Source organism: Protopterus annectens, chromosome 12.part0, assembly GCF_019279795.1.
Source record: "Protopterus annectens isolate FY-2018-M chromosome 12.part0, PAN1.0, whole genome shotgun sequence".
Classification (NCBI taxonomy): domain Eukaryota; kingdom Metazoa; phylum Chordata; order Ceratodontiformes; family Protopteridae; genus Protopterus; species Protopterus annectens.
Genome location: NC_056746.1, coordinates 862,892,791 through 862,917,161, shown reverse-complemented (window position 1 = coordinate 862,917,161; position 24,371 = coordinate 862,892,791). Strand labels below are relative to the sequence as shown.

Sequence of the window (24,371 nt, the reverse complement as noted above, 5' to 3'; positions counted from 1 at the left end):
GATCTGTGTTGTATTGTGCAGAAATGGCTGAAGCGTAGATTTTGATGGAGGAGAAGGAAAGTCCACTGTTTAACTTCTCGGCTAGGTACTGTAAAATTTGAGGAATGTTTATTACCCAAGGATTCTGTCCCTTTTCATGATTCCAGGCACAAAATAGTTTCCATTTGGCGGAGTATGCCTTTCTAGTAGAAGGTCTTCTGGCCTCCAAGATGACATCCTGCACCTCCTTGGAGAGGAGAAACTGTTGAGAAATCAAGGAATTCTCCATGCAGCTAGATTTAGAGTTTTGAGATGGCTGTGAAGAGTTTTGTAGTTGTGCTGGGACAACAGAAGAGGGACTAGAGGCAGGATCCATGGTGGGGAATGTGTCAGGCTCTTCAGGAGCGGATACCAGTGTTGTCTTGGCCAGTCTGGAGAATGAGAATAATTTTCGGCCTCTCTGCTCTGGCTTTTAATAGAGCTTTGGGCAGCAGAGGAAGAGGCGGGAAGGCATAGACTGTCAATGTTGCCCAATTGAAGGAAAGTGCGTCCACTTTCCAGGCCTTTGAATGATAGGTCCTTGAACAAAATTTTTTCAACTGGCAATTTCTGTGGGTAGCAAAGAGATCTATGTCTGGCTGTCCCCATGCCTGAGTTATCTTTGTGAAAACTTGAGGATGCAACTTCCATTCGTGTGGATCTGTCATATTTCTGCTTAGGTTGTCTGCCAGTGTGTTTTCCTTCCCTGGCAGGAATTGTGCCTGTAGTTGAATTTGCAATTCCAGTGCTGTGTTCCATAGGGTCATGGCCTGCCTGCACAGGCGGTATGAATGAGTTCCCCCCTGTTTGTTTACGTACCACATCACTGTGGTGTTGTCTGTCCTTATCAATAGCTGGCCTGGATGCAGTAGGTCTTTGAAGGTCATAATAGCCATTTGCACGGCTAGCATTTCCTTTTGGTTGATGTGAAGGTGCTTCTCTTTTCGGGTCCATTTTTCCTGAATGCACTGATCTGTGATGTGTGCTCCCCAGGCGTAGTCTGAGGAGTCTGTTGTGATGATTTGAGTTGCTTGAGGTACACAGAAAGGAAGACCTGTGTTTCTTTGGCAAGCTTGAGCCCACCACATAAATTCCTTTTGAAGGCATGGAATGAGTGGTATAATTGCTTCCAAGCTGTGGCTGTGTTGAGACCATAAGTTATTTAGGTACCACTGAAGTTTCCTCATATGCAGCTTTGCACATGGGATTAGTAGGATGCAAGATGCCATGAATCCCAGAGCCTGCAGGACTTTCCTTGCAGTTAGCCTGGTGTAAGCTGCCATTTTTCTGAAGTATTGAGACAGTTGCCCTTGCTTGTCTGGCGCGAGGTAGGCCATCTGGGTAGTTGTATCCAAGCTGGCACCCAGGAAAATTATTTGTTGAGAGGGTATTAGTTTTGAATTATTTTTGTTAACTGTGTATCCCAGGAAGTTCAACAGTTTTATCACAAATGCCAGGTGCTGCAGTAGTATGTCCTTGCTGTCCGCTTGGATCAGCCAGTCGTCCAGATATGGGTAGATTTCTATCTCTTGTAGTCTACAGAAGGCAATTACTGATGCCAGGCATTTCGTAAACACTCTGGGCGCAGTAGATAAGCCAAAGGGCAATGCAGAGAATTGGTAATGGGCTGAACCTGTAAGAAATCTGAGGCATCTTCTGCAATCTTGTCTGATAGGGACATGCAGGTATGCCTCCTTGAGGACCAATGTTACAGCCAAGACTCCATGCCCGGCATGGGAAGCTGCTGCTGTAATGTGAGCATCTTGAATTTTGGCACCTGTAGGTATGTGTTTAGGATGGATAGGTCTAAGATAGGTCTCCAATCTTTGTCTTTCCTTGGTACCAGGAATAATCTGGAATAAAACCCTTGACCGTGTTCTTTTGCAGGTACCTCTTGAATTGCTTTCATGTCCATGAGAGCTGAAATTTGTTTTTGTGCCTCTGCCCTTTGCTTTTGTGGCAGGTTTGGCATGCCTCTCATTTTTGGAAGGGTGTGAAAGTGGAACCTGTAGCCTCTGTCTATAATGTCCAGAATCCATTTGTCTTTGTAACAATATGCCAATTTTTTGAGAATAATGTCAGTTTCCCGCCCAAAGGTGCTGCCATTAAAGCCTTGCTTGGCAGGTAGGGGGAAGTCATTGTGTCTGTTTTCTAAAAGACTGTGATCTGTCTTCTCCACCTCTTGGGGTTGGTGCTTGCCACTGTCTGGCTCTGAAAGATCCTTGAGATTGCCCTCTACCCCTTGGACGCCTGTATCTGCCCCTTTGAGGTCTGTCCGTGGCTGGAAAGGACCAATTTTTTGAAGGCCAGTTTCTGCTGAAACGTGGAGGCTGTACCTGCAGGAAATCTTTCACTGTTTGCATTGATTTCGCTTTTTCCTCCATTTTCTTTAGCACCTCCTCAGCTTTAACACCAAACAATACATCTTTCTGAAGAGGTGTATCTAATAATTTAGCTTTGACATGATCTGGTAAGGTTTGCTCTTTGAGCCAAGCATGCCTACGTATAACAGACCCCGTAACAGCAGCTCTACATGAGACCTCTAAAGCATCAAAACCACACTGCAAGGTATGTTTATCCACTTGCTCTGCACCATGCAACAAATCCTGCAACTCTTTTAAATCTGGTTGTTCTGGTTGTGTCATCTTGCTTTTCAGCTGAGATATCAAAAACTGTTGATACTTTAACATATGGAACTGACAGTTTAATGCCCTCATGGTTAAAGTGGCCGAGGTGTACACCTTTTTCCCCCACCTTTCTAAAGCTCTGGAATCTCTATCTGAAGGTAATGGATTTTTAGCAGTAGAGGCCTTAATTCCCTTGGGACCCTGTGAAATAGTTTCTGGGTCAGCAGTATGGCTTTACATAGGAACTGGTGAGAATCAGGAACCCGGTAATACCTGTCTGGTTTAACAGGAGCTGGAGGCAAAGAATCAGGATTAAGGCTGGCTTCTGTGTACACATCATCCAATATATCTAAAACAGGAGGGATAGCCAGAGGCCTATGCTGGGGGAGCAGAAGACATTCCCTGAGCCTTTTCTTTGGAATCTGAGTAATCTTGGCCTTCCCAGTGAAAGTGTTCCCTCAATGTATGCAGGGTTTCCCCAAAAGAGAAGTCCTCGGGGGGGGGGGGAGACCGAGGGAATAGACTCCTCTGCATCAGAATCTTTGAAAGGAGAATAGGCATAATCCTGGTTCTCAGATAGTTCTGAGGTAATAGAAGCTTGATCTGAGGAAGGGTAGTCTTCCTCTAATCTGGGCCTTTTGTCAGAGGGGGGTTGAGAACCCCTGATAAGAGTAATCAAATCCTCAGCCATTTTAAGCATCTGTTTTTTAGGCATGGTGCCTTGAGAGGGGGTCTGAGGAACCTGTTTTTTGGTTTTCATGGCTGTTTTAGATTTAGTGAAGGCCTTAACAGAGGAGGAGGAAGGCCTGAAGACCCCTTGAGAAATGGCAGGCCTGTCTGAATTCTGAGTTTCCCCGCCAGGAGTGGCGTCGGTATCTGTAGTAGGAATGGGGGCCGAGGAGCCTGCGACCTCGGGTACTGAAGACACCGGTAATGCATTGTCATCGGTACTCAGGGGCTGCGTCGGCGCTTTGCTGAGTACCGGAGAACCGGTAGTCGGCCTTAGCATGGTTTCAGTAGGTGGTGCGGACCTCGTATGTCGGTCCTTATCCTTGCGTTTTTTGCTCAAAACTGGAGTCTGAGTATCCGACGACATAATTAAATTTTTTGCCAAAAAAGTGAAAGGCGAACTCCACCAGACGCGTAATAGTGCGTTTGTTGAATCTAGCACAAAAAAGGGCAGGCCAAGACGTCGTGGTCTAGGCCTAAGCAAGGTATACAGAAAGAGTGGAAATCCTTATGCGGTATTTGCTTCCCACATGAAATGCAATTATTAACTGTGACATCGGTCTGAGGCAAGAAAAGTTTCCCCAACGGGGTACTTAGCTTTCAAGACTTCGGCTGAAATACTTTCGTAAATCTCAGGAGCTGGCCGACCGGCACTTGCGAACTGCTTCTGCTTCGGGCACCGCGCGGCAAGAAAGACTGAAGAAAATGGCGTCGGCTGCCTCTTTTGTACCCCTGCCGCACTGACGTCAGGGAAGAAGCGATGACAACCGACGCCGGACCTAGACTTTGGAATTCGGCCGACCGAGGACCTGCCTGATGGCAGGATAACTCATCTGTTATGACTGCAGCTGTATGCACGATGAACATCAGCCCAAAGCTTGGTCAATGCTCTACTGAAGACTGTCTAACAAGCAAGTAGAAGAACGTTGGTGAGTCAATGTACAACCTGACTGAAAGTTTTAAGTTTTGAGGTAAAAATTTTAATGACAACCACCCCCAAAACCTCAAATTCTAGACCTTAATTATAATTTCTGATAAAACTGTAAAACCTCCCTAGTTAAAATTTTTAGGGACAAATGCTAAAAACACCAGTCCTAGTCTTAAAATTATAATTTCTGACAAACACTGATAAAATTAAGTTATCCCTCACTGGGGTACTTGTATGTCCAGTCTTGTAGAAGCACTAGCAGCCCATCAATCACTAATCCCTCACTGAAGAGCACACTTCAGTGGCATGAAAGATTTGAAGGTTTGGCATACTAATCACTAATTTTATACTGTTCTCCATGAGCTGTTCAGAGGTTAGAGAGAATGGAAGGTGTCTTTAAAATGTAGAAGACGGTTGGTCTTCAAATCATTGGCAGAATATAACCTGTACTTCTCAGGCTATTAACCGTGATCTAATGAATATTTGCTGCTCTGGAAACTATCCTAGGTGAAATGACTGCTTGGTAACAAGAGCAGTTTTCCCTTGTCATGTATCGGGGGGGGGGGGGGGGTGTTGAGGCAGCAGTTTCAAAAAGAAACTGTCAGTTTTTACAGAATATAGTTGAAGTCTCATGGAAGAGCAACAACTTCCGCTGGGCAGTCTCAGATGAAAAATTTCATCAAGGAAGTGTTTAATAAGCTTGCAGTGATGCCTGGGAGGTTCTACAAGCATGCATGCCGAAATGGCTGACAGATGTACTTCACCTGGCCTGAACAGCTCAGAAATAATGGAAAATGATCAATACAGGCGCCATGTTATGATCATGACTCTTCCTAAAGCACTACAAAGAAAATTTCTATTAGGCCAAGCAGAATTTCACTGGCGGGCTTCCTATCAAGTATGCTCACAGTCCGTCCTCAGTGAAGGAGCACCTGAAAAGCAGCACAGTTAAAATCACTGAGGAAGAGAGCAGAAGTCTCTCTGTGAGGTGCATCAAAGCAATCTCTTTTTTTTCAAGTTAGGTCATTCATTTGCAAATGCAGCCCAGAGGTTTTCACCTGGCCATGTGAACGACGAGGAAGTACACTTATGGTCTATGGGGCAAAATGGTGCTATTAAAAGCATCCTCGATTCCGCCTCCTTTCTTGCTTTCTGGATCATCCTGTATAGAAGGGGACTCTGACAAACGCACACGTATGCGGAGACGCATACCGACATATCTACACATACACGTGAATACACAAAGAAACATTTCTCAGTTCTGAAAACTTTCCCTCCTAGGTCAGACCCTTATGGTCACAGTCAGGTCTTCCTCCTCCTATACCAGAGAGCCAACTCTTTTATCTGACCTTTCTTTTTGTTAAAAAAAGTGTTCCTTTTTAAATACAACAGAGTACTTTGACCTGAACAGGACCTCTGGCTGCTTTTTCCACCTACTGGATAAAGCTTTTATTTTCAACACTGCATATATCCTTTTCCCTTTAAAAGCAGTCCAGGGTTCAATTTCATCCTTTAATTTTGTTTACTGTGTGATTCTAAGCAAGCCAAACCAGACAGTGCTCATTAGCAAAATAAATATTAAAAAAAGTCTATGTGGATCAATGCTTTAACCCCGTTACCAAATACAAATAAAACATTTTGATCCACTTTATTAAATACTTATTAACACTACACTCAAAACCATAAGAACCTTTTCTCTTACCCTGCACTTATGGGCTTGGCAGTAAACTGTTAATACTACACTTGTATATCAGAATGACAGCCATAGTGGTATTCTCACCAAGTGGCACTTAATGAAATACTGATACAGATAATGGTCCAAGTTGTAAAGATGGTCAGCTCAGGACCAGATATATAGAAGCAAAGGCCTCAAAAAGGCAGCTTGATGACAATACCGCAAAAGACAATGGGTGCAGTATGGAACACAAAGTGGATAATATGTACCAGAATGGAACAGAAATCCAGACAGCTTTTTATCAGTGGTACAGTATGAACTACAAGATGACACTATTTAGGTTAAAAAAAAAACACAGGGACCAAGGCAAATGTGTAAACCTTCACTAGAATTTGCAGCCAATACTCTAGGCTTTGCAATAATTTTATTTGTTGAGCAAGACTATAAATGAAAAGGAAACCTTGACTGGAATAAAAGTAGGACTAAAGCAATTAACACCAACAAATCCAAGAATTCAGGGCACTTTATGTCTGGTCCAATGTATTAGAAACCCAAATGACCAATATGGATTCCTCATAGCAGTTTTATTATAGCAGTAATGGCAAAGGGCAAAAAAACAAGAAGCTACTAATAAGGACATAAAAATGAAGGTCATTTTACTGTTAAAATGACTGCATCAAAAGTACTACACGCAAAAAAGCCTCAGTAATGTGCTAATGCTCCTGTGAAGACCAAATTAAACGGGGTTAAAAACGGGAAACAGCAGAGGTGACAGTAGGTTAAGCCCATGCAGTTACTACTCACTGATGTGACTGGGCTAGACTTAATGGCAGATAACAGAAGGATAACATGGAAAATGCTGCAGGTAAATGCTTGCACAGTCATTCTTGCATGTGGCAGCTTTGCTGCAAATGCAGCATCCAGATGATGCATGCAAACCTGCAAAAGTTAAAATGACTACTACATTTTAAAATGCAGGCCTGTCTTTCAGAAGTAAGAAAAATAAATTCCCTTAGTTAAAAAAATATATAGCACTCGTCAGGAAGTAGACTACCTTGTTTTGTGAAGAAAAAAAATAACTGTCTTCACCTGCAATCTAAATGACCCATCTGCTACTAGGCAATAAAAGACAGAATCCCAGTCCCAACAGTGAGAGTGTACTCCATACTCCAGCATCCAGATATACTTAGTTTCATTTTGTTTAAAAGAGAACCACACCCAAAAACCGAAACAGGTTTTTCAGCAAATCTTGAGCATTTCTGCACCGCTAATGCCTTTGTATCAAAGTAAATGGTTACTATTATTTTCTAATTTTATAGCCAAAATTATCTGAGGGAGGCCATCATGCCTAGCATGATTTTGTTTTCAATCAATGCCTTCGCCTTCCTGATGTCGTGTTAAAGGGACAGAAATAAATCCTTATGATGAGGGGATCACTTAATGTGGTTTTCTCTCTCATCAGTTTACAACATTGCTGTGATTGCCTGCTTTTCATTGGCATTATCAATATACATTTTTAATTACTTTACTTCCTTTGATTTTCATTTGTGGCCATATCTGTTACAGCACTTTAAGGAATGTTTAAATAAAAGGATTGAAAATGTAGCCATGTCAGTTGTTTTTCTCAAAATAACTGTAGTTCAGTGTTAAAGGGTGAGAAATCTGACCCTGTGATTAGCAGGTGTTACTTGGACTGAGATGGTTTGTGTTGCATTCACAGTTTTAAATACTGCAGCTAGAATTAAAGTCTGATGTTAACCTTCATTCCCCAACTCACTGACTTGTCTCAACAAAACAATATACACAAGGCAAAAAATGCTTTTGGGTGGCGTTCTCTTTTAATAGTAAGCATTATTAAATTTCCCTCCCTAAAAAGCTGCAATGCACTAATCCTAATGTACCACCCCAGGCCAGCCTTTCATCAAGTGGTGCCCCAGGCTTCACAGCAACCCACCACCCAGTGGCCCCACCCTTGTCTATCTACACCATCCAGATTATATCCTTTTCCCCCCATCATAGGTTGTCTTACTCTTCAGTTTTTCCTGTTTTCATTCAACACATTTTAAAGAAACCATTTCTTTACTACAAAGAAAAATAAAAAATACTGGAAAAGCGTCCCTGCTAGAGGCGCACCCTAGGCGGCCGCATAGATGGGTTATGCCTAAGGCCGGCTATGGTACCACCTCAAATGATAAACCCCACGTACAGCCTATGAGGCAAAGCAACCAAGACAGAAGCATGACACAAGAAAAGGGGCTTGCATGCACAGAACATGCCCCAGTTTTTTTTAATGGAATTCTTACTATCCCAACTGATATGAATTAAAAAAAAAAAAATAATAGTACACAACTTCTACACTCCAGTGACCACTTCGAGAGTAGTATTTCTTTTTTCTCTCAGGGGTGGGGTGTTGGGGGTTGGGTCTGAATATAAATGTAGAGGAACATGGCCAAGAGATAGTTTAAGGTGGTGCAAATCTAGATATCAGTACATACTAGTGTATCTCACTATCCATTCTCATAGTAGTTAGTTGAGGTCTGGTGTTTCTTATTGCTTTTCTTCTCAGCTTTGAACCAATGTCATATGTGACTTACAGCATGAGTTCTAAACCCATTTTTGAAGCTTTAAGTTGTTTCAGGGATAGTTTGCTGTGTGCAGCCTACACATTTCTCTGCTTACCTGGCCCCTCAAAAGGTAATAGCCTGGATGGAAGGGGGTCTTTAGCACCCAGAGGAATCAAGTAGAGGTCTTTGATATGTCTACTGTTATTAGCTACAACACCAAAGCGCCCGCGGCTGCTGAAATAGGAGTACAGTGAAATATAGGCAACTTCCTCTTCATCTGTAGCAGGATGGAATCGAATCACACACAGCTCCTACAAAAAAAAAAAAGATGATTAAAATCCCTCCTAAACTTACCATAACAATCAGAAAAACAAATGCATTCACAGAAAAGGTCTTAATAATTATCAACTCTCAACTGGTATGCATGTATCAAATCATATAATTAGAGATACCATTAAAAAGTAACAATGAATTGCACAAAGAACTTAATATAAATTAAAATGAGCAACTACACTGAAGTATCACTGTTCCCCCCACTGACAACTTTAAAAAAAGCCCCCAAATTAATAACTCCATCATTTGTCATTACCTTACCTTAATCTTTGCTGTGGGAAAAATGGCTATAAGGCAGACAACCATTCCCAGGAATAGCACAAGTAAATCACAAGGCATACACAGACATGACCACTGACTCCATGATGTAAAGGGATGGAGTCCTGACTATGTCCTGGGTGACCCATGTATGATTAGCAACACAGGTTTTGGCAGGACTGGGCAGAAGATTAAGCATCTGATGTCAGCTCACTCATAACTCTGGAGGAATGGAGGTCTGCTAGATCCACAGCACCAGCTACACCTCACAATGGCTGAGTGTACTACCCATCTGGAGAGATCATGCTGACTAGGGCTACACTGCAGATCTACAGAAACAGGTGGAGTGTACGGCAGGAGTCAGCTACTGGGATTCCAAAGGCATCTAAGGGAGGGTAGAGTGGCTCACTTCCTACCATCCAGGTCATGCTACTGGGGGAAAGTATGGTTAAGTAAATCTTCCCAGCCAGGAACAAATGGGTAGACTGGGTGCAAATAAAGGAGCCACTGCCAGGGGTAATGCAGAGTCTGTGTTTAACACAAAGAAATGCTCACAAATTTACTCCGGGGATCACGTCAGTCGCCCTGCTAAACAGGGGTACAGGAAGTAAATATTGTGGGAAGAAATAGCCAGGGAATTGTTATGGCTAGGCTTGTACAGGCTCTAGGGCTGAGAGCCTAGTACCAACCTATGAACCTATTTAGTATAAGGGAAGCAAGTGGTACGCAGACAAAATACAAGGACAAACAGTATATGCAGCTTTTTTTTTTCCTTTTGCAAAATCATCTTGGGAACCACACCATAGTGTATAGCTGTAAGACAGCAAACATTACATACTGTACCACCTACTCAGTGGTAATGATTTTAAAGTTCTCCACAAAACCCAAGAATCACAGAACAGTTCTGAAGCATAATTACAGAGAAAATGTTTATAACTATAAAGCTGTCTGTACATTCATAAAATTAACCTTATCAGAAGTTGGTACTTACTCAGATTCTAGTGATAGGCTGCAAATAATCAGAGCTGTAAACTTCTATAGCAGTACTTCAAAACAAGATTTTTTTAGTGCTTTGAAAATTACTGGTACCTTTGAAAAAGAAGACTTAAGTTTGCTGATATAATCCCAGACTGTGTGGGGTGAAATTCTACCACCAATGTGGATAGTATCTGGTAAATCCTAAGAGGGGAAAAATGGGGGGAAAAAAAAGCAACGTATGAGTAAAGTACACTTTTAAGATTAGTTGCAGCAGTAGAGTAGACAATTAGAAAAAAAAACACTGAGCCAATGAAGAATATAGTAAAAAGATAAATGCAAAATTATAAAAACAGAATACTTCACTATAAAACTGACAATTTTCATCATTTCTTGAAATTCTATACACCAACGCATCAGAATCAAGTGCTTCTTATAAGGTTTAACTTCTTACACCTCAACTGGCCATCACAGGGACTACCATACTGACATGATTTTGACTTTCAATTCTTTCATTATCAGAATGAGGTTTGCATTCTCTACAAGTCAATGCCGTGGGTCACTGGCTTTTCAGAAGGTCTACAGATCTCAGTACTTCTATTTAACTGATTTATTTACCCTTCTATACTGGGTAAGTGAACTGAGCCCCATGGCCACAACCCAAGCCACTTGTCAGCGAAAATTTACACTATCACATACCTATAATTCTACACAGTTATATCACATAAAAACACAGTAAAGTTGAAGTTTCACAGCAAACACATACAACATTGGGCAGCTGACCTAAACAATACTACGGATACTAGGACTCAGTTTTTCTATTCTCCACCTCCCCAGTCAACTACACTACTTGCATCCAATTGAAATATTTGTTCTTCCACTAGCTCTCCACTCCTTAACTTGGGATGATATAGTCTAAGCCACTTCTAGAACTGGGTGTGAGCACTACAACACGTATGATCCCTGTCCAAAGGTTTTCAAACAGCACACTCAAACAGGGATGTGACCCAGGACAACCTGATCTCATGACAACAGACTTCCAGACTATTTGTTCCCTGATACAGAGAAACCAGCATCATACCACCAATGAAAGGAGTGTCAGGTGATAGGAAGTGGGCCAGTCTGTCAGGCAGATTGGTCCCTTCCTTCTTGATCCTTAACCCCTGCAGCAGCTCCTTTGAGTTCCGCTAAAGCTGCAAGTTCTTGCAAGTGTGTGCGCTTCCAACATGCGATTTCCAGGTGAATGCTGCGCGGTGCTAGCAATGCATGCTCAGTAAGCCTATCTGGCAATTGGAATAAAGAATTAAAGCTATGAGCCACTAGGGAGTGGCTTCCTGTAGTTATAGGTATGATTCACCTCATTTTCCATTTGTCTAATTTAAAACTCTGAGGAATTCTTAATTAGACAGTACTCTGATGCAACTGAAGAACTGGGTTAGGGTCCTCAATGGGCTCCATGACCACATGCCTATTAACTACCCAAGAACTTAAGGCTGATTCCTTCTAGATGTCTATGAAAAGGTGAGGTGGAGTCCGCTCCGGATTGGCAAGTTGAGAGTTGTTTTCTGGCCCAACAGTTTCATCATCTGTGACATCAGTTCATCAGGTGTAATCTACAGCACTGTCACTGTTTCATCTTTCTGCGTCTCACAGCCAGGTAAGCAATGTGCTGAACAGCCAAGTACTCCAGAATGCGTAGAATGCGCCACATTTGAGATCGATTTAGACCACTTTTCCACAAAGAACAGTGGTGGCTCCGCTTTGCGATTTCTCACTGGCTCCTATACTGCAATTACAGCAAATCAGCATCACAGTATAAGAGCCAATCAAGTAATTGCGTTTTGAGGCAAAGGGAAATGAGGAAGCATAGAATGTGGCCAATAAACTGCGGATAGCAGTTTTTGCACCACTGCAATACCTTCAAAAAGGGTAGTGCAGGGCTCAGAAAAATCATCATGCTTGGAATTAAGGCTGGCAAGCAGATCTTCATCTGACTGCATATAACCTTGGATGACGTTTCCTTAGCTGAGGAGGATTTGTTTGAATGCTCGTTTACTTTGATCATGGATAAGAGGGACAGGAGACAGACTTGATGAGGTGGATGTGGCTGAACGGGAGTTGCTACTGGCACTGCAGCACATCAGATACAGTGACCATACACCAGACCACTAACAACCTGAGGAAAGAGAGCTTACAAAAGGGCAGACAATTGCTTTATTTGGGTTAGGATGGTTATGGTTGGTGCTGCTGCTGCTGTGTGGCTGACTGCTGTTGCTGTCTGGTAGCTATACACTTGCCTTGGATTATTTACTTCTTGTTCCTGCATACATTTGGTGGACTACCTGACTTGTGGAGCTGCAGCTGCTTTGTTCCCATACTGGGCAGAGGTAAGTGGCTGAATTATGTAGAGAGAGTAGGCATGAACAAACACTATCATACAGCAGTAGGGCTCCAGATTTTTGCAGAATGTCCTGACTTTTGCCTCATATTTTTGGTGTGGTTCCTCATAAAATTTGCAGTTTTTCTGGCAAATCACGGAGATTCAAGTCACTAAATAACATACTTTCAGTATAATGACTGTTTCAGACTTCACATCCTTCAGAAAATGCATGCTAACACATAAAGCTGCTTGAATAGCACAATTCAAATTTATAAGAGCAATATTTAAAATCCGTCACTATTTTTGGGCCTTTGTCCCCCCATTATTTTAGGCTCTGTCCAGATTTCTTGCTCCAAGTTCCACTACTGACAGTTCACAGTAGTATAAGGGGAGTCTGCACTACAGTAACATTTTTTAAACACATTGTTTAAAGTGTGAGAATTCAATAAACAACGCATACAGCTTAAGTCTAATTTACTTTGCTCTGTACCTAGTGTTTTCTGTCTTTTCTCCAACTGCCCCAATCCCTTTGAATCTTCTTTCTGTTTCTATCACTGTTTGTTTACTACTGCTATAATTTAGTGCTTGAACATTAATTTAGAATATTTTCCTGTAAAAAAAAAAAAAAAAAAAAAAAAAAAAAAAGATTTTCCCATTTTTTATTCTTCCTTGTAATTTCTGTCCCTTTAATGTCATTATGTTTCTACTGTTGACTGCTATTACAATATGGTGCTTGTGGGTTTCCAATGTAGACAGCATCTTCCTGTATGAAGACATTTTTTTTTATTTTTATATGTGCATGTATATATATATATATATATATATATATATATATATATATATATATACATATATACATACATACACACACACACACACACACACACACACACAATGTACATATATATATATATATATACATATACACACACATACATATTCATATATTAGTACAGTTGTGTACACTTAGCATAAATGTAGAAGTTCCAAGTGTATTCACTGTTGCAGTCCTGACCGTTGGGATTTCCTGCCATGAAAGCCCTCGGCTGGCCTGACTACCAGAAAAACTTCCCAGGCTGGCAGACACCTAAACCAATGTCAGTATGCTCGGTATAAAGGGGGCAAGCCTGTGTCATAACTTCAGTATTTTCTTGGCCCCATGTAGGAGACCAGAGTCAAGTACAGATGAATAAAGAAAGGGAGTATCTAACCCAGGGTAGCCTGGGACAGTGCCCAAGGTCATATTTTGGGGATTCTAGGGCTACCTGGTAGGCAAAGGGTGTAGGAGAGAGGGAAAGAAGACTGCAACAGTGAATACACTAACATCCACATTTATGGTAAGTGTACACAACTGTATTATGTTCTTTGTGTTTTACTGTTGCAGTCCTAACAGTTGGGAAGATTACCAAAGCTTAAAGAAGGGTGGATGGAGATAAGAGAAGATCCCCTGCAGGACTGCAGAGGCAAATCCTGCTCTGGATTTAAAGAAAGCTGGCAGGTGGTGGTGGTGGTCTTGTGACAGTATGCACAGAAGACTAAGTGCCTGCTTCCAGAATATGTCTTCTGTGTAGACCCCTTTAAGGAAAGCAGTAGTAGTAGCTGTGGCCCTGGTGGAATGAGATCTAACCAAATCAGTGGGGTTCTTGCCATGATGGCTGTAGCAAAAAGAAATACAGTGGGAAATCCACCTGAAAATGGTCTATTTAGAAGCTGATTTTCCTTCAGATCCAGGAGCAAAGATTATGAACAGTTCATCTGATTTTCTTAAAGATTTTGTCCTGCCAAGTAGATGCGCAATATTCTGTGCACATCCAAGTAGTGCAGTAATCTTTCTACCCTGTTCTGAGGGCCGAGAAAGAAGGTAGGCAGATGGATGGCTTAATTCAAAGACAGATTAGTTACCAACATAGGCATAAAAAGGAGAGAGGATAGTCCTGACGGAGACCCTGTTTTTACGAGAGATAATGAAAGGCTCTACTGCCATTAGGACCAGTAACTCTTGACACCCTTCTAGCCAAAGTAATAGCTAAAAGAAGAGCAGTCTTCCAAGTGAGACATTTTAAAGAAGCATTAGCTGCAGATTCAAAAGGAGGAAAGGTCAATTTGACACAATTGCTGTCCCATGGAGGGGTGGGTTTCCTCTTGGGAGGGGGGCATAATTTGAATGACAGCCCTAAAGAATTGTTTAAGCAGGGGGTGTGAAGATCTGAGAAAACAGGAATATGAACAGAGATGGCCGACACGTACTTTTATGGAGGAGTACGAAAAGGCCCTTATCTACTAAACTCGCCAGGTACTCCAGGATGGTTGAAATGTTGGCTGAGCTTGGCTCAAGGTGGTGCCTATGGCACCAAGTAGAGAATTTTTTCCATTTAGCTGAATAAGATTTCCTAGTGTTAGGCCTTCTGGATTCCTTCAGAATATTTGCACCCATTGACTTAAGTTGGTGTAGAAGTTAGGTGCTGTGGGATAATCCAAGATGAAAGGTTTAGAGTCTGCAGATTGAGGTGCACTATAATCCCTTTGTTTTGCATGAGGAGATCTACTCTGTGTCAACTGCCAAGGTTTCTGATTGGTGAGTTGGAGGACTGGTGGAAACCAGTGTTGCCTGGGCCAGTTTACAGCTATCAGAATGGTCCTTGTGTCTTCTGATCTTTAGGACGACTCGAAGCAGAAGAGGAAAGGAGAGGGGTGGTGCAAACATGAAGAGGTGAGTTCATGGGAAGGAGAAGGCATCCTTACTCCATGCCACTGCCTGTCTTGTCCTGGTACAGAATTTCTCCAGTTGAGCATTTTCGTCGTTGGTAAATAGGTCCATCTGTGGGGTTCCCCATTTCTGAGCTATACTGAGAAAGATATCTCGGTGCAGGTGCCACTCGTGGGAGTCTGTCAAGTTCCTGCTTAGGTGATCTGCCAGGATGTTTTGTTCCCCTGGCAGATACTGCACTAGGATGTGAAGTCCTAGGTGTGTGCTGTCTCCCTGACGTTCATGGCAAGACAGCACAGGGCATAGCAGTGTGTGACTCCTTGTCTATGTACCATGACTGTGGTGTTGCCTGTCTGTTTACAACCCCTGGTACATATTTATCTTTGAAGGCTAGTAAGCCTTTTAGAAATGCTACATTCTTTCCAATTTATGTGCTTCCTCTTTGGGTATCCAATAACCAGTGGGTTTGGAGATGTTGGGTATTGGCTCCCCCCATGCGATGTCTCAGGCGTCTGTGGTGAGGGTTTGTCCCCGAGGAGAGATTTTGAAGGGCAAGCCCTGATTCTAGGCGCAAGCCTGTACCCACCATGTGAGTTCTTGCTTGAGGCAAACTATCGGGTGTATTTTGGTGTCCACGGACTGAGTGTTTTGGCACATTCTTTAGATACCAGTGAAGCTTCCTCATGTGTAGCCTGGCTAGTGGCACTATGAGGATACAAGATGCCATGCACCCCAGAGCTCTGAGGAATTCTCTGGCTGTTTATGCACTGTAAGTTCTGGAAGTAGCTGGTCAAAAAAGGTGACTGTCTGGGGGGAGGAAGGCCTTTTGGAGGAAAGTCATCCAGGACTGCCCCTAAGAAAACTAATTTTGGATGGCACAATGATGGATTTTTTTTAGGTTTAGAGTGAACCCCAAGGAGGTCAGGAAGTCCTGTGTGAATTTCAGGTCTTTGAGTGTCTAATACAGGCCGCAGACGTCGGGTGAAGTGCGACATCAGCCGAGGCCAGACCCAGACTTTGGAATCCGGCCGACCGAAGGGGTGCCTGAGGCAGGACAACCCATATGTTATGACTGCAGATGCATCCTTGAAGGACATCTGAAAACTGATAGCGACTGCAGTTTGCTCTAATGAGAAGAAAGCTTTTGTGCAACTTTGATACGAGGATGTGCAGACAGACTTCTTTTAGGTCTAATGAGACCATGAATGTATGAGAGGCTAACACAAGGGAGTAGTTTCTGCAGGGTTAACATTTTGAATTTTAGTACCCTGAGAAAAAGATTTAAGTTGGACAGGTCCACAATGGGATGCCAAGACCGTTCTTTTCTGGGTACTAGGAAGAATCTTGAGTAAAATCCTTTCCATTTTTGATTTTCTGGAACTGGTTCCATTGCTCCCTGGAAACACTTGTGTCTTTTGGCTTTTCCCGTTTAGGGGTCGCCACAGCAGAACTCCGGTCCACTAAATGATTGGCGGTTGATTTTTACGTACCGGTTTGCCAGGCCTGACGCACAACCTTCAACAAAGGTACGTCCATTCACACGTCTCCGCGCAGAAGACGCTCTGAGAATCGAACCGGACAGCATCTTACTGTGAGGCGACAACGCTACCGCAGCACCACCACCACTAAATTTGAATTTGCTCTAGAGCCTGAGTTTTTTGATTTTGGGGTACATCTGGTTATCATGAGAATCTTAAGGGCTCTTTGAAAGTGAATTTGTAAACACTGGCAGCAATATTTAGCACACAATGATCTGAAGTAACACAGGTCCAGTTTTGATAGAAAAGAGACCACCTTCCTCCTAGCTTTGGAGTGGGGTTGGGGAGGGGAGATGGTAGCGGAGAGTCATAATTGCTTTCTGGCAGGGGAAGGTGTCCTAGAACTCTTTCCTGCAAGACGCTGAGGTCCACTGCCTAGATATTTGTTGTTGTGGACTATGCCTGGGGGTTCTGTCCCTCTGAAGCTTTCTCTGTTTCTATATTGGGTGGAAAAGAACCAATATTTGGCCAGAAAACTCCTGCTGAACCTAGGGACTGCACTTGTAGAAAGTCCTTTACGATTTGTATGGATTTTACCTCCTCTTCCTTCTTTTTGAGGACTGCTTCAGCTTTAGCTGCAAAAGGTATTCTTTGTCAAGGGGTGCATCCAGGAGATTAGTTTTTACATGGTCAGGCAGGGGGTGCTCTCTAAGCCAAGTGCATCTCCTGATCACTGCGTCCATGACAGCTGCCCTGCAGGAAGCTTCCATGGCATCATACTGACAGTGTAGAGTATTTTGTTTCTTGAAAACTGGAATGGCACAGATCTAAAAGTTCCTTAGAAAGGCGTTTATCCTCTAAACCGGAATTTATTGTTTTAGTTGGTCAAGAATGGTTTGCTGGTATTTGGTTATATGGAATGGACAGTTGAGGACCCTCACAGTAAGGGTAGCCGAAGTATACACTATTTCCAAATCTATAAAGAGCCCTTTCTTTGTCAGTAGGTAAAGGGTTCCTAAAGGTACCAGCGCTAGACCCCTTAGGGCCTGGGTTAACTACTTCAGAGTCAGCAGTTGGATTTTTGAACAGAAATTTATGAGAGTCCTGGACCCTATAGAACTGGTCTGGCTTTCTGGGTGCAGGAGGGAGTGAGACAGGATTTAAGGAAGCATCCTGAAAAACATCTTCCACTACTTCCAGAATAGGCGGGATTGCTAGGGGGTTGCGCTCAGGGAGGTCTAAGAACTCCCTGACTTTCTTTTTGACCTGTGGGAATTCATGAGCTTCCCACTGAAAATGTTCTGATAGCATGAACTCTCTTTCCAAAAATGAGGTCTTCAGGTGGGGAGGCGGGGGGGATTTTCCTCTGAATTAGAATTCTCATATAAGCCATACACGGAGTCCCTCTTCAGATGCACAGCCCTACAAATCAGACTCTTCTTTGGAATGCAGTGGATCAGGGAAGTATTAAGGGGGGGGGGGGGTGTCACTCTTTCTTTTCCCTGGGGTAATATTCCCTGAAGTCCATCTGGACCTTACAAGGTTAATGAGGTCTTCAGCCAATCTCATTAAATCTTGCTGGGGTTCCTGAAACTGGGAGCCCCTTAGGCCTACGCGAAGGCCCTGCCACAATGCCTTTCTTTGATGTGGGTTTGACCTTAATGGACCTAGGCCGTGAAGAGTCTCTGGTTAGCAGTCACTTGTCACAAGCCATGGCCTGCTGAGCGGTCTCAGACCCAACCAATGAGCTTTAGATATGAGCTGTAGAAGTTGAAGGGAACTAAAGCATGTTTGACTAAGCACCTCACTTTCCTCAACAATCATAAGTCTAGTAGGCGAGTCAGGGGGTAAGCGAATGTCATCCATGGACCTAGGCTTTTGATTCTTATCTTTTTTGCGTCTAGGTAATGAGATCAAGACGACTGGCAGATGCCACAGTACGTGACTGAACTCAGAAAACGAGCTAAAAACTCTGCTCTACACCTAACAGTTCTAGGTGTTAAACCTAGCACAAAATCGACAGCAAGTTGCACAAAAGAGTATGGAAGTCTGTGTGTGGAATTTGTTTACCGCAGCGGAAAAAAGAAGTTATGTACCTACAATAACGTTCCATGTTAGTTGTCTTCTTCTCGCCTTCTTTCTTGCTGGTTGGGATTGGAGCTGATCCTCTGCTCGGACTCGGCCATCTTCAATAGCTCGAGAGCTGTGTACTGGCTCGAGGCTACCCCATATCCCATGATGCCTGGCGCTATTTACCCAGATCTCATTTGAAAAAGCTATTCCAGACATAACTAAGGAAGAATTCTGCCCTAGTAGCCCCTTGGGCGTAACTGTGAAGCTATCTAAGCAGAAAAAGGACAACCAGAGAAGGTTCAGCCAATGAAATCTGAAAAAGGGAGATCCTTTCGATCGACTAGGATAGGGGGATGGAATGTGGGACGCAAGAAGGAAGGCGAGAAGACAACTAACATGAAAAGTTATGGTAGGTACATAACTTCTTTAAGTTAAGTTGTCTATCTCGCCTTCATTCTTGCTGGTTGGGACAGCGTCCCTAGCACCTACCATCCTGGGTTGCTCATTGGAACAGACTCTTCAGAACAGTGGAACCAAAATCAGCTCTGTTTCTGGAAGCAATGTCTAGTTTATAATAAGAAATGAAGGTATGTGGGTTAGCCCATGTAGCAGCTGCACAGATGGATTCCATGGGCAACCTAGATTGGAAGGCCACTGAGGTGGCCAATGCCCTAGTAGAGTGGCCTTTTGGTTTGATAGGTAATTCTTTGTTTCTCAGCTGGTAAATGAATGAAATAATGTGAGACAACCACCTAGATAATGTTACCTTTGAGATTGGAAGGCCCTGCCTGCCCTCAGCAAAGGAAAGGAAAAGTTGGTCCGACTTCCTGATGTCCTTTGTCCTATGCAAATAAAAACGCAGTTGTCTGTGAACATCCAACTGGTGCAATTTATATTCTGCCTTATTGGTGTGATTAGGAAAGAACACAGGAAGGCCTATGGACTGATTTAAATTATTTTGTGAACAGACCTTAGGAAGGAAGGATTGGTACTTAGAGCGACACTATCATTATGAAAAACTAGGTATGGAGGCCGAATACATGGAGCCTGAAGCTCCGAAACACGTCTGGCAGAAGTAATGGCTACCAGAAAAAGTGTCTTCCAGGATAAAAACTTAACGGAGCAAGATGCTGCAGGTTCAAAAGGTGGCAAGATTAGGGAAGCTAGTACCAAATTTAGATCCTGTGGAGGTGGGGGGGGGGGGTCTGTCACTGGGGGCCAAAGCAGAGTGGTTCCTTTGAGGAAGGCTTTACACAGCTTATGAGACAATGTTGTTAGACAACCCAATGTGAAAATTCGAAATGGCAGCTAATTGAACCCTGATTGTAGCAGAAGCAGAACCAGAATGAAAGAGTTCCGCTAAAAATTCCAAAATCTCGTGGACAGGGGCTGAAAAGGGGTCTATATTCCTAGCCTCTGCCCAGCAAGAAAAACGTTTCCACTTGCTAGCATAAGTTTTCCTAGTTGTGGATTTGTGTGATGAGATAATATCACGCACAGAGGATGAAATATTAGGAAGCCTGGCTAAGGTTGGAAGTGGAGCAACCAAGCTGTGAGCTGGAGAGTTTGAAGGGATCGATGCAGTCTGCCCGACTGATGAATCAGTAGAAATGGAATAAGATCTAGAATCCAAGGCTGCTCGACAAGGTAATGATGCAGGAATGGGAACCATATCTGTTGAGGCCAGTAAGAGGCAATGAGGATCATTCTGCAACCCAACACAGTTGCTCTCTGTATGACTTTGGGTATTAGGGGAAACTGAGGGAAAGCGTAAAGTCATCCCTGAGGCCAATCGTGGGCTAGAGAGTCTCTGGGGGAGTTGCCGGGAAGTGGAAGAAGGGAGAAGAAATTGCTGCAGTTGCTGTTGAAGGGTGAGGCAAATAGGTCGCAGCAAGGTTGCCCCCATTTGCGAAAGATTTGTTCCGCAATTACCTGATTCAGAGACCACTCGTGAGGCAGGAGAATTGCTCTGCTGAGCCTTGTTTGCTGACGTTGGACCTCCCAGGGATGTGTGTTGCGATCAGAAAACGTTGGGAAGAGATCACCCACTGCCAAAGTCTGAGTGCTTCTCGACATAGAGGGTAGGACCTGATTCTGCCCTGCTTGTTGACGTACCACACCACTGACATATTGTCTGTTTGAATTGCAATTATCCCGACAGGGAGAGAGCCCAGGAAGGGCTTGCAACGCTAAAAGCATGGCTCTCATCTCCAAGACATTTATATGCAAATGGTGCTCGTGAGGCTGCCAGGTGCCTTGGACTGTCCTGACCTGATAATGCCCCCCCACCTATCAGGGAAGCGTCCTTGGTCACTGTGGCGACTGGAGGGGGTAGCACAAATGGCCTGCCCTGGGACACTGATGGGGAGATCATCCACCAAGCGAGGTGCTTCTTGCATGCTTCTGTGATCATACTCTTGTGAGACATGGGAAGCTGTTGGAAAGCCCACTCTGTGAACAGGAGCCACTGGAGAATTCTCATGTGAAAGCGGGCTCTGGGAACAAGAATTGCTGATGCCATGGAACCCAGTGTTTGAAGGATGAACCCGATTGAATCCTGTTGCATGTTAATAAAATCTGCACTTGCTGGCGAATTAATGATACCCTGTCGGGTGGAAGACTCGCAAACATGTTCCTTGTATTTAAATTTGCGCCTATGTAAGTGATATGCTGACAGGGCAACAATAGAGATTTTTCGAAATTTATAATGCCTAGCCTGCAGCAAGTTTTGATAGTGTAGTCTCTGGCTTGTAGGAGGCGATGCCTGGTGGTAGCAGTGAGGAGCCAGTCGTCTAGATATGGAAACACCTGGAATCACTGACGTCACAGGTCAGCCGTAACCACTGCCAGGCACTAAGTGAACACCCTGGGGGCTGTGGTGAGACCAAAGGGCAGAGCTCTGAACTGATAATGACCGGAAGCGAAGGAATCTTCTGGAGTGCCTGTCCATTTTGATGTGGTAGTACGCATCCTGAAGATCTATAAAGCACATCCAATTGTCCTGACCCAGGAAGGGTAGAATGGACTGTAGCGTGACCATCCGAAACTTTGTTCTTTGTACAGATCTGTTTAATCTGCTGAGATCCAGAATGGGACTCCAGTCTCCTGTCTTTTTTGGTACCAAAAAGAACCTTGAGTAAGTTCCGGATCCGAGCTGGTCTGCCGGGACTTCCTGGATGACTCTTGTGTAGCAGCTTTGAAATCCCTATGGCTGCCTGGTCCCTTAGATTGGGTGGAATATCTGGAAGGGACTTGTTTGACGGTAATGGGGGTTGAGCAAAGGGAATTCTGTAACCTCCGGATATGATCGACTGTACCCACTTGCCTTGAGTTAGATCTTGCCAGGCTTTGGGGTACAGTGAGAGCCTTCTTCCGACTGCCTCCAGAGGTGGGTAGCCAGGCAACCCTTCAGGGATGCTGAAAGGGCTTCTCAGAGAAGGATTCTCTGCTGCCCTGGTTCTGCTGACCCCCTCTGCCATGAGGGCGGCATCTGTTATTGTTCCCTCCTCTGCCCCTGGAGGGGAACTCACCACGTGCGTCAGGCAAGGCTCCCTGGGATTTCCAGAACCACATCTTTCCACTCTTCTGACCCTTGGGGTATAGTGTAGAAGGAGTGGAAAAACGGACTCCCATGGCAGAGAGTCTCTTGCCTTCCTGTTCACACCTGGTTAGGGTGTCCTTCACCTGTGATCCGAAGAGAGCGGAACCATCAAAGGGGTATTGGTGAAAGCCATTCTGAAGGGCTCCACAAAATTACATAGCCGCATCCATGCGTGCCTCCTAAGGGCAACGCCTGTGTCTGCGGCTCTACTCGCACCATCGGCTGCATAAGAAATGAGCCTCATGGAGGAGTTAACAACTGAATTCAGAGTCGCCAGTTGGGAGGCCACCTTAGCTTGAGCCCTCTCAGCTGATGGATCTTGGAGGGTATCTCCAAGCTCTTTAAGGAGATCCCTCTGAAGGCAGGTGAGATGGCACAAATAATTCAGAGACCTCATGGAGAAGGTCGCTGAAGCAAACATTTGCTTCCCATATCTGTCCATAGTCTTAAACTCCTTGTTAGGGGGATGGACAGATGGCGAAGTTTCTGCCAACTCCTCCTTTGTGGCTGCTGCTACCACCATGGCATCAACAGGTACACCCTTAGTCAAAAACTGTTTGTCCTGAGATGCAGTTATAAATTTAGCAGGTCTCCTGGGGGTGGGTTCCACTGTGTCTGGAGCTGACCACGCCTTCTGAGCCACCCCAGACATAAGTGGGTCGAAAGGCAGAGACACCCAGGAGGTGGAAGGTCAGGAACCAAATGCATCCAGGAATACAGACTCATCCTCGGAAGGGGTTAGAGTATTCCTGTTCCCCCTCTGCCTAAGCATTTCCAAAATGTCTGAAAAGGAGACATCCTCAAAGGGGGATTTCCGGGACCCTTCCGAATCCTTTAAGTCAGTATCTGATGTGAGACTCAGGGGAGTCAACGTGCATCCTCTTGCACTTCCTCTTACGAGGTGGCTCCTCTGAGTGATCATGGGAGGCCTCGCAAGAGGAAGAAACACCCAAAGGGGTGCCCTGGAGCACTGTTTCGCCACGCTTGGGGTCTGGAGGAGGGGCAGAGGCAGACGCAGGCACCATAGGGGGAGGAGCCGATGGGGTTGACTGTGGGACTAACTCGGGGGCTAGTACACTCATGACCTCAAAGGCGCCCCCGCCCGGATGCAGAGAAGACTCCGGTTCCGAAGAAACCGGAATCCCTCGCCGCACCGAGGGGGACGGCTCCGAAGCCAATGTAGGAGCCGAGCTCACCTGCGCCGAAGCTCCGAGGGGGAGAATGGGGTCGGACAAGGGTCTGATGCTACTCGCCCCATCGGAGCAGACGAGGGAGTCTCGGCGCCCAGATCCTTCCAATGACAGTGCCACGGAAGGTATCGGAGCCGACGACGGAACCGAAGGAGAAGGTATCGGAGCCAACGGTTCCACAACTCGAACCCCAATGAACTCCGGCTCCAAGTTCAAGAGAGGAGTTGGAGGAGGAATATCTGCAGAAGTGGAGTGAGCTGACACCTGATTGGGGGGGGGGGGGGCTGGGCAACATTTTCGCTAGGGCCTGTGATTTCAGCAGCATACTGACCACTCTCTCCAAGCCCTGATCTGAAAGTCTAGACGACCGAGAGGACCTATGACTGCGCTCCGATTGGAGCAGAGGTGACAGTGGATCCGAGTGTATCAACTCCAAGGAGGGAGACCTAGATCTCTTTTGACTTCCAGACGACATGATGGAGCCGATTTGGAGGGAGGCACATCGGTTCCGGCGGGAGCCGAGGTGGATGGTGGAGTTTCACCCAGCGACAGCTCAGAACTGGGAGCCGAAGACTTAGGTGGCTTGGAGGATTTCACAGGCTGAGCCTTGGCCGGTGAATCCTGGAGCTTGAGCAAACCCCGAAAGATTAACTTATTTGTGTGCTCCTGCAGGACTCTTGGGCTGAAAGCATGACAAACCGAACAAGTCATGCAGGTGCACCGCGCCCAGACAATAGACACAAGAAGTGTGACCATCTGTCAGAGACATCTTCTGACAGCATGAGTCACACTTGTTGAATCCAGACACTTTAGTATCCTTGGACATTTTGGGGTT

General features: G+C 44.6%; 1 protein-coding gene across 2 annotated transcripts in view; it reads right to left on the bottom strand.

The window, feature by feature from the left end:
* DIDO1 (death inducer-obliterator 1) overlaps positions 1 to 24,371 on the bottom strand; it is a 1,822,440-nt gene that overhangs the window by 496,417 nt on the left and 1,301,652 nt on the right. For both annotated transcript variants that reach the window (XM_044089904.1, XM_044089905.1), the window contains exons 14-15: positions 10,222 to 10,311; positions 8,657 to 8,852 (exon numbers count right to left, since the gene is read on the bottom strand). In XM_044089904.1, the coding sequence (XP_043945839.1) occupies positions 8,657 to 8,852; positions 10,222 to 10,311 (286 nt within the window). The remainder of the gene's footprint in view (positions 1 to 8,656; positions 8,853 to 10,221; positions 10,312 to 24,371) is intronic.